We start from the raw sequence: 17,801 nt of genomic DNA on the forward strand, positions 1-17,801 counted from the left end.
TCACTGGAAGCCTCTTGGGCCCCTGGTCCAGGCATCTTTGGGATGACCTCCAGATCCACCCTGTGCACCCCCCTCTTGCAGCTTCAGAGTGTCCTTCCTTTGTTCCTGGGATCCCCTCATCCTCCACCTTGGGAGGTCTGTCTAGGTCCTCTGCTCTGTCCTCTGGTGTCTCTTAGGAAAGTTCTCATCCTCCCTGACCCAATTAAAGCCAATCCTTCTCTTGTCCAGTGCCATCTTTAAAGCAATTAAAATTCCTCTTTTATACACGTGGACTTCTATAGGATCCTAGTCCTTCGACCGAGGTATCCCTCTGTCTCTTCCTAACAGTTTGAACAAGTCAGAAGACACATTACTACATTTCCAGTATTTATGTTGACATATGCTTTCCCGGCCATCTGAATTTTTTTTTACATCAGTAACAGGCTGTTTCCACGACTCCTTTATCCTGGCATTCTGGTGGCTCCTTTCTGTGGGGAACGTGTAAGGGCTCCCTCACCGGAGGTTCTCCTTTCTGTCCCAGGGGTGCAGGAGGAACTTCACCGTGAGGACTGGGACCCACTGAGCTCTCAGTAACCCAAGGGCTGGAAATGCCTAAATGTGTAAATTCAAGATGTTTATGGTGTCTGACGGAGATCTCTAACTGTCCTCATCTCTGTCTCTCTTTTCAGCCATTCAAGAGAAAATTTGTTACCAAGAAAGTGATAATGAAGAAAGGGAGGAGAGGACTACTACCCAACTAAGTCTTGAACAAGGTGATTATGACCAAATAAAAACCAATTCTCATCAGCTAAGAAAAAAGGAGAAAGGGAGATGGGGGCCTAAGTCCTGAGTGGATTTGGGGAATCAGGGAAGAAAGGTCAGGGCACATGGAGAAGACAGGGACAGTGTTTGTGTGAGCGTCTGACCAGAGGCCAATCCTGGAAGAGTAGCTATGACAAAAGACCTTTGGTCCAATCACCAAGACAAAGGAGCAAAAACCCAGTGTGTCAGCAGACCAGATTTAAAGAGATGAGGAACTAGAAGTAATTGTGATTTAAAAGATGCCACGCAGAGATCAGTGTGAAGCTATGAAGGACTAAGAACTATGGGCTCAAGGTCAACGTCAAAGAGAAGACCCTTGATGATGGCAGGAGAAGGGACTGATTTAAGTGTGGGATGTTGTGCAAGAGCAGGAAATTCAAGGAGAAAGACTGTCATGTAGAGAGAGGAGAGGAAGTGGTTGTGGTGTGGGTATTAGAGAGAGAGAAAGAAGGAGGGGCAGTGAAAAGTAGAGGAAAGGGGTAAAAACACAATAAAAAACAACCACATTATCAGGAGCTCGCTTATTGAACATTGGCTCGGGCAGTCCTGGGTTTAGCGCTCACAGCTGCCATTGACGGGTGACATCACTAGGTGACCATTTTGCAGAAATCAGAGAGCTCATGTATGTACCTGTTCTGGGGTCCCATGAGCAGGATGAACCTGGTATTCTGAAGCCAGAGCCTGTGTTCTTGACCCTGTACATACACAGATGAAATCACAGAAAAGGCAGAAACATGAGACAAAAATTGGGAAATAAATGCAGAGGGAAAGATAAAGAAATAAGACCACGAGGAGCTGAGGAAGTGGAGGAGAGTCAGACACGGAGCTTCCCGGAAAGGCCAGCAAGACGGCGGGGGGAGGGGCGTGGGAAGTAAGGTAAGGCCACCAATCAGGGGCAGCTCTGGGGCAAAGGCATGGGTGACAAGGACCGTTGCCAGTTACCCAGGTGTCTCACAGAGGACACTCGGTGAAATAGGCTGGCCAAGGCCCCCTCAGCCCAAATAAGGTACTAGGGTCTGATTATAAGAGTGGGCTGGATCCGTCAGGTTCACACGGGCTCTGTATTGATATCTGGGGTGGGAGTCTTCAACTCCCATTTATAGAGATTAAAAGGGGATGAGGAGAGATTGGCATAGCTCACACTCCCATTTCTGATATAAGCTTCTAATTTCTTCCATCCTAGGCACTGGTGAAAACTCCTATCATAGCTTGACCTGGGCCCAGCCAGATTCCCTGAATAACAGTGGTCTGTTCCTGTTGACTGTTCTGTGATCCTTTGTCCCATCTTGTCATGTGCTGTAGAGGGAGGGCTGCTTCTTCTTAGTGCTGACTGCCCAGAATTGTCAGTCTCTGCATCTGCAGTTTCTCCAAGAACTTAGATAATGGAGTCTCCGTACTCTGGGTTGCCTGGGAGAGCCGCTCCTTCCACACTCCTTAAACGAACGTACTTGCTGACAGCTCCTCACAGCTCTGAGCTGGGACCTTTAGGTTCCTGTGCCTGGCTTCACAGTTTTCTGCGTCTGTCTTGCTCAAATCTGGGTGTGGATTTGGTGCTTTGATGTCACGTCCAGCAGTGGCCAGAGCTGCAGGGGAAGTGGAGGGGGAGGGAAGATGAGTGTGTTCCTTCTGGGCTAGGGTCCCTCACCTGTTGGATCCCTGACATAAGACCATGAGCACTATGTGCCTCCCATGCAAACCCTCTCCTGTTGTCCCTGGGGCTGCAGGCCAGGAGCTGCCCACCAAATACCTGATGGGCCTCTGAAAACCCACTTTGGTGCTTTAGTAACCAATAACCACTGCTTACATCTCTTGACTTCCCCTTAATCTATACACTCTTAATAAAGTTATTAAATTATTTTAACTAGTATACATTTAAGACAGTAATCATAAAGAGTTAATTTTCAGATCAGTCACAGTATCCCTTATAATGATACAGGCAATATTTTACTTTATCTTCTCAAACACCTTAAAATAATATATATCATCTTCATTTTTTTTGAGGAGAAAGAACGAGACAGAATGCTTTTTGTCCAAGTTCAGCCACTGAGAATAGAGATTGAACTCTGCTATGAGGCGGTGTCTAGGCCAGAGGTCTGGTAACCGGCCATCTGGCTTCCAATTCTGCCCTGTGACCTTGAGGAAGCGACTTCTCCTCTTTGTCCCTCAGTTTTAGCATCTGTAAAATGGATGCGATAACAGTACCCACTTCACAGGGCGGTGGATTTTAAACACGTGATGTCATGCCCAGCATTCACAACCATGCCAGGCACTTCATCAGCGTTCCGTGCGTTCTTCAATATGACTATGCTTAGTGATCATCGTTATTTGTGTCTGGTGCCACAGTCTAAGATTTTAACCACTGCAGTTACCTGGGAGATTCCTTCGACCACAGATGTCCATTGTGAATTTAATGATCTCTAGTCTGTGGAGCAGAGAAAAAAGCAATCCCAACCTCAGGCCCAGGAAGATAAATTGAGGGTCATAGGCTCCCCACCTACAGGGCACACTGGTCTGTGATAAATTTCATGAGTAACTTAGAAGTCTCAGAGATCTCCCCACACCATGGAAAGCCCCTGTTAGGTAGCTTCCAGTGGGATGTGTTGTTTAAGAAAAAGATGTTCTAAGTGAGCAATACATTTTTATTTAAAAAAAAAAAAACTTCGGAGTGATTGTTGAAAGCATAATTATACTTTGAGCAAATCACATTGATTCAAAAATATCATTTAAAATGCACGAATCCATATTAGCTATTTACCTACTTGTGCAGTTGGTGGGAACAAAAAGGGATAAGTGGAAGGGACAGTGACTAGTAATGAAGAAAAGAATTCAGTGTATGTGTGTTGGGGGGAGGGGGGGTGGAGCATGGAGGGAGGAGGCAATGACATTTTAACTCACTACGTGGTCAGGGGATTCCCTGTCTGGAAATGAAATCCCAGAGCATCTCAGTGATGGGAAGAAATGAATATAAAGAGAAATTTCGACTTACAACTCAAATGATACACAGTAAGTCACCGATAAATGCGTCCAAGAGTCTGACGCAGCAGACACTGCTGACTGTGCATGCACAGGTGAGGGAAGGACACTGTCTCGTGCCCATCACCCCAAGAGAAGGCTCTACGAAACTGTGGATGTCACACAGAAATGCACCAGGGCCCAAGTTCTGTATTAAAATTTCAAAAATTAATTTTTAAATCATATTTTACCTAAATTACTTTGCTTAGAAAAATAGCACTAAATGAAAAAATCCAGATGGCACTGAAAACATTGTCCATTCATACACTATCGAGGTTGGTGGGGACAGAGTAAGGTGGGTCGATAGCATCAGTAATGAGCAGAGGAGGTTCGTCAGGCAGAAGGGGGTTGCTGGTCTTGCGAGGTTTGCACAGGGATTCCTTCCTTAACTGTTTCCTGCTCCGCTCTGTCCTCTATCTCTGGCCACTGGCACCTGCAGATTTACTTGTCAGCTCCCTTGTTCAATGATTTCCTGCTGGGATCCTAACATGGGAAACATTAGCAAGAGGGCAGGAGCAAGGGAGGAGCTGGTGTTCCCCACATCGCTGCCTCAGGCAGCAAGTCTGGCAGTAGTGCATCTCCCCCAGGACTCCACTCCCCACCAAGCATGCTGGCCATGGTCCAGCTTCTTCTCACCCAGAGACCCTGCCTCTGGGCTCTCCCTTGGTCCCCTCCCATGGCTTCCTGTTGACTATTTTTCCAGTCAGACATCTCAGCTCTTCCATCCAGCAAATCACATTGCAATCCCAACCTCAGGCCTAGGAAGATAAATTGAGGGTCATAGGCTCCTCAACTGTGTATTCAATCCCCTGGATTAAATTCCCTCTGTTTTCAAAGCGTAGAGAGGTTTGTATTTTCCTGTCGGAACCTGGTTGATACAGGGGGCAAATAAAATATCTATGAAATCAAAACATGGTTTAGGTACAACCTCACCTGAAAATGGACTCTCAGAGCACCTGTCTGAAATAGAGCAGATAAATGCAAGAAGAAATACAACCAGTGGCAGCAGTGATGCACTAGAAAGCCAACAAGCAGATGAACGACAAGCCCAAGAGTCTGAGTCAGCAGGTGAGACTCAGTGGCTGGGTTTGATGAGTGTGGAAAGGCCAAGGGGTACTGGCTGGTGGCAGAGTATAAAGTGACGCATGAATCTGGAAGGCATCTATTAACAAAAAAAGGGGGAAATCACACAGACACTCAGAGTGCAGGAATGGAGCTTGATATATTGATAAGAGAGACCTGGAGAAAGAAAATTAGAAAGAAACAATTAAAAGACAAAGGGTGAAGAGCTGCAGAGCCTCACGGGGAAGGGAGATGGAAATAAAAGTCAAAAGACATCAGGGAGAGATTGGTCACGGAATCGATGAAGCACCAACACTCTCACTGGGTGAAGGCGGCAGTACATGCAGACAGGCTATAAGTGGGAACACAAGAGGAAAAAAGAAGCCAGGTGGGGTGTAACAAAATGGTAATAGCGGGCAGAGCAAGGCTTCGTTGGATCTCAACTGTTGTCTTTTTTATCTTCAGAGTCTTGTGAACAAGTACCTATCCAAGTGAATAATGGAGATGCAAGAGAAGAGACAGCCAGCTCATTGTCTGGTGCTGAAGAAAGTAATTATTACCTACCTTACCAATTTTCTAACTATATCTTTGTTTTTCTACAAAAGCCAAAGCTTTCCTTTGTTCTTCCATATTAACTACATCCCCCACCCACCTAACACCACCACCTAACCTCGGGCACAGTCTCTGACGGCTTCCGACAGGCACGAGATGCAAAGGAGAAAGAGCTCAGCTCTTTAATTGAGAGAATGTCTCTGGGAAGAGAACACAAAGAGAGAGATCATGGAAAAGATAGACTGGGGAACACCAAATAAAATACAAGAGCGAGATAGATTTCAGATAAATCGACATGGAATTTAAACACTACCATGTTGTGCAGTTGGTGCAAAGAAATAAGTTGCCACTTGGTTTTTAGAAGTTATGACAGAAACATGGAAGTCATGCATGGTGCTGCTGGTCAGATTTGCAAGTAAGGAAGCCCAGGTGAAGGACCTTTAGAAATGAAGTGACGGGCAGAGGGACCTGATGAGGTGAGCAAAGGCACGGAGGAAGAATTTGGTGATGATATGAATGCTTGAGATGAGGACAATATATGGAAAGACAAATTGATATAAAAGAGGCATAGATAGATCACACTGATGATTAACAGAGACAGAATGGAAGAAAGTAGGAAACATTAACAGAGATGGCTAAACTGAAAAATCAGGCAGGGGACAGCAAGGTCAGATCTAGGGTGACGCGAGGGAGACCCGAGGGCACGGATAAGGAGGCTCTCGCTCCCAGCACCTTCTTGTGTCCTAGGCACCTCTTTTACCTCACCTTAGACCTTGTTCAGCCCTGGAGGACAGTGATAAAAAATGAAGAGGAAAAAGGTATGAATAGAGAAAGATACACAGGGAAGCACCTGCCAATAAAAAAAAAAAAAAATACGGGAGGCACGAAGAGAACTATGTAGAGAATGAGTAAGAAACAATGAATGAAAATTAGGTAGAGAGTAGACCAAATAGAGAGAGAGAGTGGACAAATCAAGACTCAGGAGACAGTCACAGGAAGGAAGGCATCATGGACTATTCTTAACACGTCTAGAAGGTAAGGTGTCCACAGTGACCAAAATGGCCCTGAAACCCAAGCATCACATTCTCTCCAAGGCTTTAGTCACCATCTATAATCTATTGATTTCTAAACACACATATCCAGCCCAGACCTGTCATCTAGGCTCATTCATCCAAGTGTCCGAAGATCTTTATTGGAAGATCTGATGGATGTCTCTGTTTGGGGGCTGTATCAGTTATCACTTCAACAGTGGACGGGTCTCCTGCTGGCCTCCTTCCTCCCATCTCACTCCCCACAGACCCAGTCTCAGCACGTCAGCTCAATGGGTCTTGCAAAAGTTCAAACCGGGCCACATGGCTTTCCTGTTTAAAACAGAATGTCTTGCTGTGGCCCTCAGCATCAGGTCAAAACGGCATGGTGCGGAGCTTCGAAAGCCAGCTGGCTACCAACAGTCGTGGATTTCCCATTCCTTCCCTCTCACTCTCTCATGTCACGTTCACACCATCCAGACTCCCTTTAGTTATTCAAATTCGCCAAGCCCTCTGAACTAAATCTCTGCCTTTACGTATGTTTTTAGAAAACAGTTTGGTACAATCTTCCAATGGCTTTACTTTTAATGAATAATTTCTATAATGGAATACTATACGGCAGTGAAAATAAATACACAAAATGAATACAGGCGACTGTCATACACATAATGCTGAGAAAATAAGTCAAATCCCCATAACCAAATAACAGAGAGGAAAAGAAGGGAGGGAGAGAAAGAGAGAAAGTGGGGGAGAGAGAGAGAGAATCCATGGTTCTATTTATACAGAAAAATTCCGAACTGGCAAAATTAATCATCTGTGATGTTAAAAGTCCAAGTGTGATTAACTTGAGCAAGGTCAGTGGGGACGGTTAGTGGGAGGCATCACTAAGAGGCCTCTGGGTGTTAGTAATCTATTACTTGATCGAAGTGATGGTTACTCAGATATGCTTCCTCTGTGATCATTCTAAATTTATGAGTGACTCATTTTTATGTATGTTTAACTGCAATTATAATTTTTATTTTTGAAAAGGCAAAAAAAAAATAATCATCAAAGAATGAGAAGAGTAGGTAAAAACAAAATGAAAACAAAAATAAAAACAAAAAACCCAAAGTTAAGAGAGATGCAAAGGCAGGGACAGAGTTAAGCAGCAGGAAAGGAGAGAAATCAGGGGTAAACTTTCTCCTGCAGGGTAATTACAGGGAGAAGGACTTGTTAATGGTTTGAGGGTTGCTCTATCCCTGCTGGGGAGACAGACTTCTTCATTTATTGAAATTTTGTCCAGGAGCGAAGCTACCCAACCATGAAATCAAAATAAATTCCTGTTCTGTACTTCTGAGGGATATCAAGAAGGAAAAGCCATATTTTAATTCAAAGAATCAACAGCAAGCTGAAGCAAGGACTGACTGTAACCAGGCATCTGACATAATAGGTAAGGCTGATGGAAAGCGTGCGTAATGTGGATCACGGTACTAGGCAAGGGTCTGAGACGTGTCATCAGTGTCCACCTAGGAGATCCAGGTAGCCCCGAATGGAGGCAGGGGGAGAAGGGAAGCAGTGCTTTATGCAATGAGTTTAGCAGACTAGGGGTCTCAGGAATTGGAAAAATACCAAAAACAGAAATGGCAGGTATAAGTAAGTACCGATGTCCAAGACACTGTTTCTAAAGTGAGAGGAAAGTGTGAGGATAAAAGATAATGAAAAGAGAAAAAAGAATCAGAGAGCCAAGATACGAAAGAAGATGGAGAAACACAGGAAGACAAAGAGAGATATAAAGAGATACCATCTCCAGAAAGACAGGCATAAATTGGAGGAAATAGGCCCAGCCAAGAGTAAAGTGAAGTAAAATGAGAATGAAAGAAAGAGGTAGAATGGAGGTGGAGGGAAGGTGGTGCTCAGAGGCAGAGTGAGGATGGGAGTAGGCGACAGTATGAAGCGGGGTAAGAAGAGGTGCGGGAGGGGCCAAGCTGCCCTCTGTGCATGAATTTCGCCACCTTTTGTGTAGGACTTGGAGCAACCTGCAGGTCACCCACAGTCAAACACAGAACGGCGTGATCTAAGTTAACTTAGCTTCTAGGTCTTCCTGGTGCTCTAATTATCTGTCTGTGGGTTCCTTGGCCCCACCCTGAGACCCTAAGGGGTTTTGCTCCTCTGTGCAGTGATCAGCAGTGAGGATTCCGCAGAATCCAGTGATGAAGACGAGCCCTCGGAAGCCCACACCGGCGAACTAAGACCTCAGCCTGGTAAGGAGGTGGGAGAGAAAGATTTGGGCTGCAGGGACCTGAATTAAGAGCTACTGTTTCCCGAGGCATCATATTCTGAGTTCATTCTGGACCACGTATCCAGTTTATCCTGGAATCTCAATGTTTCCGTTTATTTTACTGGATCTTTTTAGGAAATACAGGGATATAAGAAATCATTATATACGTATTTTTTGAAGGTGAGGCCTATTAATTGATGGGTCCTATTAGTCAACGTATGTACCTTATGTTGATTGTATAGTAGAAATAGGCTAGCAAAGTAATGAGTTTACTTTAAAACTAACTAGTTGCTACATCTATAAAATATTGGATGTCTAGAGTGATTTCTATAGAGAACAGAAAACTAAATATTCCTTTATTGGAAGATCATATTGTCATCCGATCACAAACTTTGAATCATGTCTGAAGACAACTCGTCTAACTATCTAATGTTGGCAGAAATAAAGACTTCAGATAAGGGTTCTGAAATGCAAAGTATTGTTTTTACAGACTTCTTCAGCAGGTCATAACACATATAGTGACTTTTCAAAGGACCTTTGCAAGCAGTGTCTTCTTTTTCCTTTGCAACAACGCAGAGGGGTAAGCAAGATGCAGTTACCCCTAATTCTAGGTGAGAAAACACAATCACTTACATGTTTCAGGTCTTCTGTAAAGTCTCCTGGAGATGAAGGGAAAGACAAGACTAGTGTCCCGGATTCTGCTTTATCTCCTTTGTAAAACTGGAGCTCGAAATGGTTACCAAAGTGTTGTTTCCTCATTCCTATATGCTACAGGAGTTGCCATAAGATCGGTAGCTCTTTAGTGTACAAATTGGTGATTTGTTTTTCCTTCCTACTTTCTTAGAGGATTTTAGAAACATGATTTCATGTCTAGAGAAAACACACTAGGAAAAGACTTAAGAACAAATAAAAGTTTTACCAGATCTTATTGCTATAAAAGACCAATATTTAAAATAATACATTCATTCTAATTGCCTCCACTGGATCTATCAAATTAAAATGTAAATTTGTTTCAGTTTTTAGAGCACGCACATTCTAATTTGTGTTTTAGTGTAGACACACTGCCCCAAAATGTGGTCCCAAAATGGGTCTATGGCTCAGATGCAAGAGAAGATTACTTCTCAGCCTTGCGAACAGTTCAGGGGGATACCAGGTTGGCGGGGGGTAAAGGAGGATCACTTTCTTCAACACAAGATTTCCAAGGTCTCCCCACAAGAGAAAGAAGATGAAGGAAGTGTGAAATGACAACGGAAGGGGGAAGAAGTAGAGGAGAGAGAAGTGTAGGAAGGTAAGGTTCAAATAGAGCAGAGATCCCCCCTGCCAGTCAATTGTCTCTGCCGTGGGGACAGGGAATGGAGCATCAACTATCTACAGGACTGGTGACTTAGAAGGGCAGATGAGAGTGGCCTATTTGCATGGATTATGAAGATTTTTCCAAGTTTTCTTATTTGAGAATTTCTCGCTGAATCAGTTCCTCGGTCACACACTAGACACCTAAAGCATCCTGTTCCTTTTTGCAGTGTTCAATGACTTTGGCTCCTTAGAATCAAGTGAAGCAGAAGAGACCCAAGAAGCCACCTGCTCAGGATTGCACACTGCACTGGGTAAGAATATAAAGATTACGTTCCTGGACGGCAAATATCCAGAGTCTAAATGCAGGGCCCTGTTCTCCTGGTGACTCTTATGCTGACATTCTCCATACGCCCTTATTCAAATATTTCCAGGACACCATTTCTGCACTTAACTTTTCTACCCCTTTTCGGAAAGGAAGGAGGCAAGAAGGCATTATAAACTATTGTTTAACTGGATGAGCCCAATTGATAGAAACTGTAGCAAAAATATTCTAGTAAAATGACACTTTTTACTATGCACTATCATGTCTATTAATGCTAAAGGCTTAAAATAATATATTTATTTTCTAGCAACATACTTTATATTCTATAGAGCATAGTAAGCACAGTAGTCTTCTATTTGTTGGCAATGTTGTCAACATTAGTCCCCAATTTAGAATAAAAGAATAATTAGTGCTGCTATTTAATTATAAATGGGGAAATAGCTTCAGACCAACCATTCTCAAACCAAAATGATACTTAAAACATTGGCTTACGTTGTGATTTTTTAACAGGGCTTTTGTAAATAAAGGCTCATTTGGCTATCACAAAAAGCTTAACAGGGAGATAGGGTAAATAGGTTTCCCCAGCTTTACAGATGAGGAAACTGGAGCTAGTAACGAAAAAGTGGTCAAATATGTGGTGACAGAAAGATATCTAACTATGGGAGGTGAGCATACAGTGTAAATATATATATGACTTACTGTTAAAGTGTACAGCTGAAACTTATCGGATTTTGTTAACCAATGTCACCAGGAAAAAAAAAACATTAATTAACTAATTGATTAATTAATTGATTAAAAATAAAGGAATAAATGTATGTGCTTTTAAACCAAATAAAGATATAATACTTGTAAAAAAATAAAAATTCACATGGAGAGTAAAAGGGTGAACTGGCAGGAACTCAGCATTATGACCTTGGGCACAAAAATGGGTTTGGTTGAAGGAAAAAGAGGGAAATGATCATCTCGACACCAATATTATCACAAACCGTTATCTACGACCCATATGTCGTAGAATTTGTAACACTTCTGTGTGCAAATAGCTGTTTCTTCCCTCTCCCTTTATAGCGACCACGGGTGTTAGAAAATCACCTACATGCAGGAAAAGGCTTTGGAAAACCGGTAAGAGTAACTAACTCTTCATAGTTATAAATGAACACTGTTTTCTACAAATATTCATTCTATCTTTTTTATGTCCTTTGAAGTCAAATACAAATTTGCTTTCATTTTAGCCGGTTTGGATTTCGACTTTTGTATTAGTTAGGCTAATGGCTATAACATATAAACACAAAGAAGTCAAAGACAAGCACAGTAGAATTTTAATTTTTTTCAAGTAAGGATTCCTAACAGGATTAGATTATGAAGGGGTGCGGCTCTGTTTCACAAAGTAATTCTGGGAAGCAGCCAAGTGGGACTGAGACTACCCTGAGAAAGAATCAGAGCTAAAAATAAATACAAATACAGATAGAAAAAAACAACAAATCCATAAAGAGACAAGTCAAAGAAGAAAGAGAATGCAGTGTGAGATAGTGAAGAGATAAGACAAAGCAGAGATGCCCACCAGGGGTGAAATATCTTCGTCCCAGTCTCAGGGGATGGGAGGGACAACATACTGACCTACAGTCCCATGAATACAAAAGGCAGATCATGGATGTGTGAAGGAGGGAGGGTCTTGCCCTAGGTTTTCAGAGCTTCCCAACTTTTTCCTATGTTAGTTCCTTTGTCATACACTTAGACCTTCAAGGGACATTTGCTCCTCCTGCAGTGAGAAGATCTGATGACTCCTCAGAGTCTAGTGCAGACGCGGTGCCCTTCAGAGCCTGGAGATCTGAGCTGAGAAGTGGTCCTGATAAGGGTAAGGACCACCGTCCCTGGGCCCCAGAACATCTGGAGTCTGAGTTCAGAGCTCCTGTTTTTCTGAGCACACACCACAGCCCAGGAACCATTCTCTGCATCCATCCCATGTGGCCATTTTGGAAACTGCAAAGAAAGAAATCATGAATTCAGGCTTAACCAGGTGGCTCTAGCTGAAAGTCAGTGCCATCTTACTACATATTCCTTACTACACTATCCCCCAAAGCTTTGGATTACACAGTGACATCCACCCTTACCACCCATTTTGCAGAGAGCAGAGAAATGGGACAATCAGCTATGGTTCGTTTTTGTCAAAAACTTGTTCAAAACTCAATAGACTCTGGTTCTGCTCTTTATTGACAGAAGGAAAAATTTCTGGTTATTACCATCAAATTTAATTTATACCTTTCAACAGATGACCCCCAACATGCTACTGGCCTAGATAGTGTTATCTGAAAATATCTTTGCAAAGAAAATATCCTTTGGTGTTTACAACAACTAAAAGTAGGCCAGATAACCATTGTTCTCCCATCCCACATATGGTGAAATTCCCACAATAAACATAGAAGGATCTTTTATACATCACACATGGGAATTTCCTGGTAGAGGCAGAACTAACAACATGGACTCCTAGCAAACATCCATAATCCTTTATTAAAAACTCTGAAGCCAGATGTGAAATAATAATGCTTTATTGTTTTAGAAAGATACTGTGGTTTATACCCTATATGTTGCAAAACACCCCAACAGGGTCTGGGGCAAAATCCCATTCTGAAATATACTAAATTAACATTCCTTTATCAAATTGCAGGAATTCACAAGTATGATAAATAAAGAGTTTATATGGACTTGTGGCAGCTCAAATCCAGATTCACTGCCAAATTAGCTATAAAACCATGAAAAAAAAATGTTCAGTTTTGAAACTTCTTTGATTTTTGCTATGGGACTAAAAGACTGTGGATCTTTGCTCCATTTGGTAGTGATCTCTTTCCTTTAGATAGAAAGAGATAGAAATGATCATCACCATGTTTTCATGTTCCAAATCTTCTACAATGTGAAGAGTCATAAGATTCAACTCATTTCATTATGGATTACTGGTTGTGTTCCCCTTTACTTCCTAGATCCTGAGGATATTGGAAACCAATCTACCTGGGAGATGAGCAATAAGAAAAGACGTAAGAACAATCAATAAATGGCTTTCTTTGCTACAAAAGCTTCATTCAAATCTTTTATTATATCCTTTAAAATTAAAAAAGTCATTTGTTGTGGTTTTGGATGACGCACATTAGACGTTTTGCATTAAGTGGGCTGGGCTAATGGGGATAAAAGTTCAATGGCACAAGAGCAACACAAACTTATTGTTCACTCACATAAAAGGAAAAAGTAGTTCCCGGGGTGGAGGGCGCTCTGCTCCACATGGTCATTGAGGGCCCAGCCCATGGAGGCTCTGACATCTTGAAAATGTTGCTTCCATGGTTACCAGATAAGAAACAGAGCTGGAAGCTGAAGAAGTATGTGTAAATCAGTGGAAAGAGTAAGAAGCATAAGAAATGGTGACAAAAGGGAGTGCCTTCTACAGCAAAATTTTCCCTAGTCCTAGCCTTGGGGATGGTTTCTGGAACAACCTTGACCAACAGGTCAAATGGAGCCATAGGTATCCTGGTGGTTAGACTATTCCTACCCCTCCTACACGGGTTTCCCTTTTCCAATTTTCCTTTTAAAGATTCCATGCTAAATTTGTTCCTAGGACACAGGCCGAGAGTGTGAAGAATTTTTATTTATTTCTGCAGGAATCAACGATGGTGACTATTCAGAATTAAATAACAGAGAAGAGCATCAGGAAACTTCTAGCTCAGCCCTAAGACACGAGTCAGGTAAAGAAGGTTAGGATGCCAACCCTTGTCCTGCAAATGTCAGAAATTAAGAGCTACTGTTTCCAGTTGCATTTATTCTGAGCACCTTGACTACCTGTATCCAGTTAATCCTGAGAACTCCTTTAGACATTTTAGGAAATGGAAGGAGGCAGGAAATTATTATAAACTCATTTTAGTGGATTAAGTCTTATTGACTAAATGTATGTATATATCTCTGTTGTAGAAGCAGTAATTACCAAAAAGGTGAGATCTTTTTTTAATACTTACTGTCAAGCCTGCTTACACTAAGATCTTTGATTTCTATAGTGATATATTGCTTGACATTAATAATATTTATAATTGTAAAAGCCTCAAAAGATAACTGGTCTTGCTATGTAATTATAAACAGAAATAAAAGCTTCAGGCCAACCACTCTCAAACTTTAGTATAGTTTTGGACAGATGCCCATTACATTGTAATTGGATCTTATCATGTTATTTTGAAGTACTTTGGCAAATAAGATCTTATTTTGTCATCATTAAATTTTTAAGACTTAGGCAGGCTAACTCTTGCTGTCCCCATTTTGGAATGAGGAAATTGAAGTACAAATGTATAAGGGTCAAGAAGGGTGACTGTTGTATGTAACAAAAAGGAGGGTAAGAGCTATGTCACATGATCAATGTCCAAAGAGGAGGTGCAAGGGACCTGGCATATTCACAGGGGGATGTATCTGTGCCTGATGCAGGAAAACTTATTTAACTACAATAATAAATATATATATACACATATATATGTGTATAAGTTTATATATACATATATACATACATATGTGTATATATTGATAGATATATAACCACCAATATTGTTACTGTAACAGGCAGATATTGAAATATGTATATATAGAGATGGAGAGGGAAAATGACAATCATAAAAAAAAGGTAGGAAGAAAGCCAGCTATATGGTATACAAAACACCTAAAATAATAAATCTAAAAAAGATGAACAGAGAAATAAAAATGAACAAATATTAACAGTATCACTGATGAAAAGAAGAGAAAGCGGCACAAGAGAAAAGAGAAATCAGGGGGATGAGCTCACAGAATCAAAGTGATAGAAATAGAAACGTGTAAGGCAGAGCAATGAGCAGAAAATTGAGAAACAGGAAGAGAATGAAGTATGGTTGGATAGAAAAAGAGACAGAACAAATATCTTTTGGACGTGAGGTGTAGTCATTGGAGGTGTGTTTTTTCTCAGCTTGTCTGAGCTGTGAACATGATTAAGCATGACCACATTGAAGAATGTTCCTTGGTCACCATCTGCTGTCTGTCATTTCCTTATTTCCCTTCAGTGTCCTATGGATTCAAATCTCTTCAAATAAACAGAGAAGAGAGTGAGAAATGATGCCAGCCTGTTAGCATGTGGTGGAGAAACCCATTCTGATACTAATTACCAATTATCTTTGTTTTCCTGTATGTACAGTGGATAAACTCTTCCTCCTCTACCTTACCTCTCCCCCAAAAACATGGCTGTCCATGCGCACACAAATTAACATACACTCACATAGAGACAGACTTGTGCACGGATTAGGACTACGTCATCAGGCTTGAGGAAGTCAAAAAGGAAGAAGAGCTGGGCTCCTGAATGGAGACAGGTGACACTGAATAGATAATGTAAGGACAAAGAATGGAAATGTAAAGGTATCTGAGTAAGTTTCAAGTTTTTCTAAGTGGACATGGAATCTGAATATCACCAGGTGGGGGAGGTGGGATGATTTTCAAGATATGTCTCAGAAGTTTCCCAGAAATATGGTAATAAAGTCCATGATTGACTGGCAGGTCTGAAAGGTAGAAAGCTCATAGGGAACTGGCAAAAGTCATAGCAGTCAATGTCAAAAGAGCAGGAATTTGGTGATGATGAAAGTAGTAATCTGTGAGATGAAGATGAACATAATGAAGAAAACATAAAGACAAAGAATGCAATTGTAAAAAAAAGAAGGATCAAGATAAGATAGAGAAAAACAGACGAGAAGCAAAGAGAAAACAGAAAGTGAAGTGGTGGTGGAAAGATTACTTCAATAATAACACGAGATGCAGAGATAGAAGCATATAAAAATAGATGGGGATGAGATGCATAGGGGGTAATAAATGGAGAGAAAATAGATGAGGCACAAAGCAAACTATGTAGAGACAGGGTTAAAAAATGAGAGAAAATCGTAGAGAAAAAGTAGCAGTGTAAAAGGGAGAAAAGAGAGAGAGAGAGGAATCATGGAGTCTAAAATGATCATGAGACAAAAGCAATGTTGGCACAAGGGGTGGTTCACCCTGGCGGTGAGTTTTCACTGTAAAGCGTCCCCAGGTATCAAAGTGGCCCCAGTAACTCACTCAGATTACAAGAGATCTCACCGTGTATTTCATCCACTCTTATGGCTTCCATCACCGTTCACAACCTGAGGTTCCTAAACATGCATCTCCAACCCAGCCCTGTCTTCTAAGCGTCTAAACTCATTCACCCAGGTGTCAGAAAGACCTCTGGCCAAGGTTCTGAAGACTTTGTCCTTCTCCACTAAGATGTCTTTCAACACTTTGAAACACAACCCTTCCAAAACTGAGCATATCATCTTTCCCCCTAAAACCAGCATCTGCTTTTCTAGTGTTCTCTATCTCTAAAACACACTGTTAATTTACCTATTCTTTCAAGTTCAAATTCTCAGAGTCATCAATGACATCAGTACACCTCTCTGTAACCTAATTCTACCAATTCTTCCTTTTAAATGTCTCTAATCTGTCCCTGCATCTCCATACCCAATGTTATCACTCTAGCCCCTGTCTATATCACTTCTCACTAGAACTAGAGCTACAGGCTCCTGTTTGCCTTCCTGCATTCAATCTTGTTCCCAGCAAATGTATTCTAAGTAATTTAGCTAAACTGATCTTTCAAAAATGCAAATATGTCCATGCTGCTATTCTACATAAAATCCAATGTCCTTTAATTTTCTTTAGTCAATTCTCTTTCATACGGCCTCCAAAGCCACCTACGTCAAGGCTCCTGCCTTTTCTTCCATCCTCATTGTTGCCACTCACTTTCCTACTTTGTGTTCAGACATGTTAAACTCCTTTGGTTACTTGCACTTTCTGAATCTAGACCTTTGCTCATGCTTCTCCATCTACTTAGGGCTACTCTCTTGGCCTCCTTCCTCCCTAATCTGGCTAACTCTTGCTTTGTTCTCTGGAAGAGATCCTTCACCTCAAACTAGGCTAGTTTTTCCTGACTTATGTTCCCCAGGGTATCTTGTCCAATCTGTGTCCTTACATTCCTCATCTTTTGATATACTCACTTCTTTATGTGTCAGTTTCATGGTTACTCTTAAGATTGACAAGCTCTGACACTTCATTGTACTCTGCATCATTATCTCATTATAGTGTCCACCTCAGCACCTTGCACATGAGAGAAGCCTAGCAAGCTTGTTGAGTGAATGGAAAGAACTGTTCATTTTCATTATTCCAACATTTAAAAATTTGTCTGGCAAAAGTTAGTTTATGAGAGTATTTATATAAAATATTTGCGAAAAATTATTTTAATAATTGAATTATATATACATATGTGTAGACATATAAACGTAATGACATTTCTGAAAAAAGAATAACATCACATGAAGATAAATACAAACATTTGTAAAAAATGTCATTAAAGAATGGATAGAAGAAGCATATAAATGAAAAATAGAAAAACAAAGATACAAGTTTGGGGCAAAGAGAAAAAGATAATAGAGAA

General features: G+C 41.4%; 1 protein-coding gene across 9 annotated transcripts in view; it reads left to right on the forward strand.

Moving 5' to 3' along the window:
- SP100 (SP100 nuclear antigen) overlaps positions 1 to 17,801 on the forward strand; it is a 75,453-nt gene that overhangs the window by 22,699 nt on the left and 34,953 nt on the right. For 5 of the 9 annotated variants that reach the window (XM_023523842.1, XM_023523846.1, XM_023523850.1 and 2 more), the window contains 10 exons: positions 1,985 to 2,047; positions 4,735 to 4,881; positions 5,341 to 5,424; positions 7,738 to 7,884; positions 8,612 to 8,695; positions 10,233 to 10,316; positions 11,393 to 11,446; positions 12,060 to 12,179; positions 13,300 to 13,353; positions 13,969 to 14,052. In XM_023523842.1, coding sequence (XP_023379610.1) covers positions 1,985 to 2,047; positions 4,735 to 4,881; positions 5,341 to 5,424; positions 7,738 to 7,884; positions 8,612 to 8,695; positions 10,233 to 10,316; positions 11,393 to 11,446; positions 12,060 to 12,179; positions 13,300 to 13,353; positions 13,969 to 14,052 — 921 coding nt within the window. The remainder of the gene's footprint in view (positions 1 to 1,984; positions 2,048 to 4,734; positions 4,882 to 5,340; positions 5,425 to 7,737; positions 7,885 to 8,611; positions 8,696 to 10,232; positions 10,317 to 11,392; positions 11,447 to 12,059; positions 12,180 to 13,299; positions 13,354 to 13,968; positions 14,053 to 17,801) is intronic. The other 4 variants (XM_023523845.1, XM_023523848.1, XM_023523847.1 and 1 more) reach the window with 3 other exon arrangements.

Source organism: Pteropus vampyrus, unplaced genomic scaffold, assembly GCF_000151845.1.
Source record: "Pteropus vampyrus isolate Shadow unplaced genomic scaffold, Pvam_2.0 Scaffold423, whole genome shotgun sequence".
Classification (NCBI taxonomy): domain Eukaryota; kingdom Metazoa; phylum Chordata; class Mammalia; order Chiroptera; family Pteropodidae; genus Pteropus; species Pteropus vampyrus.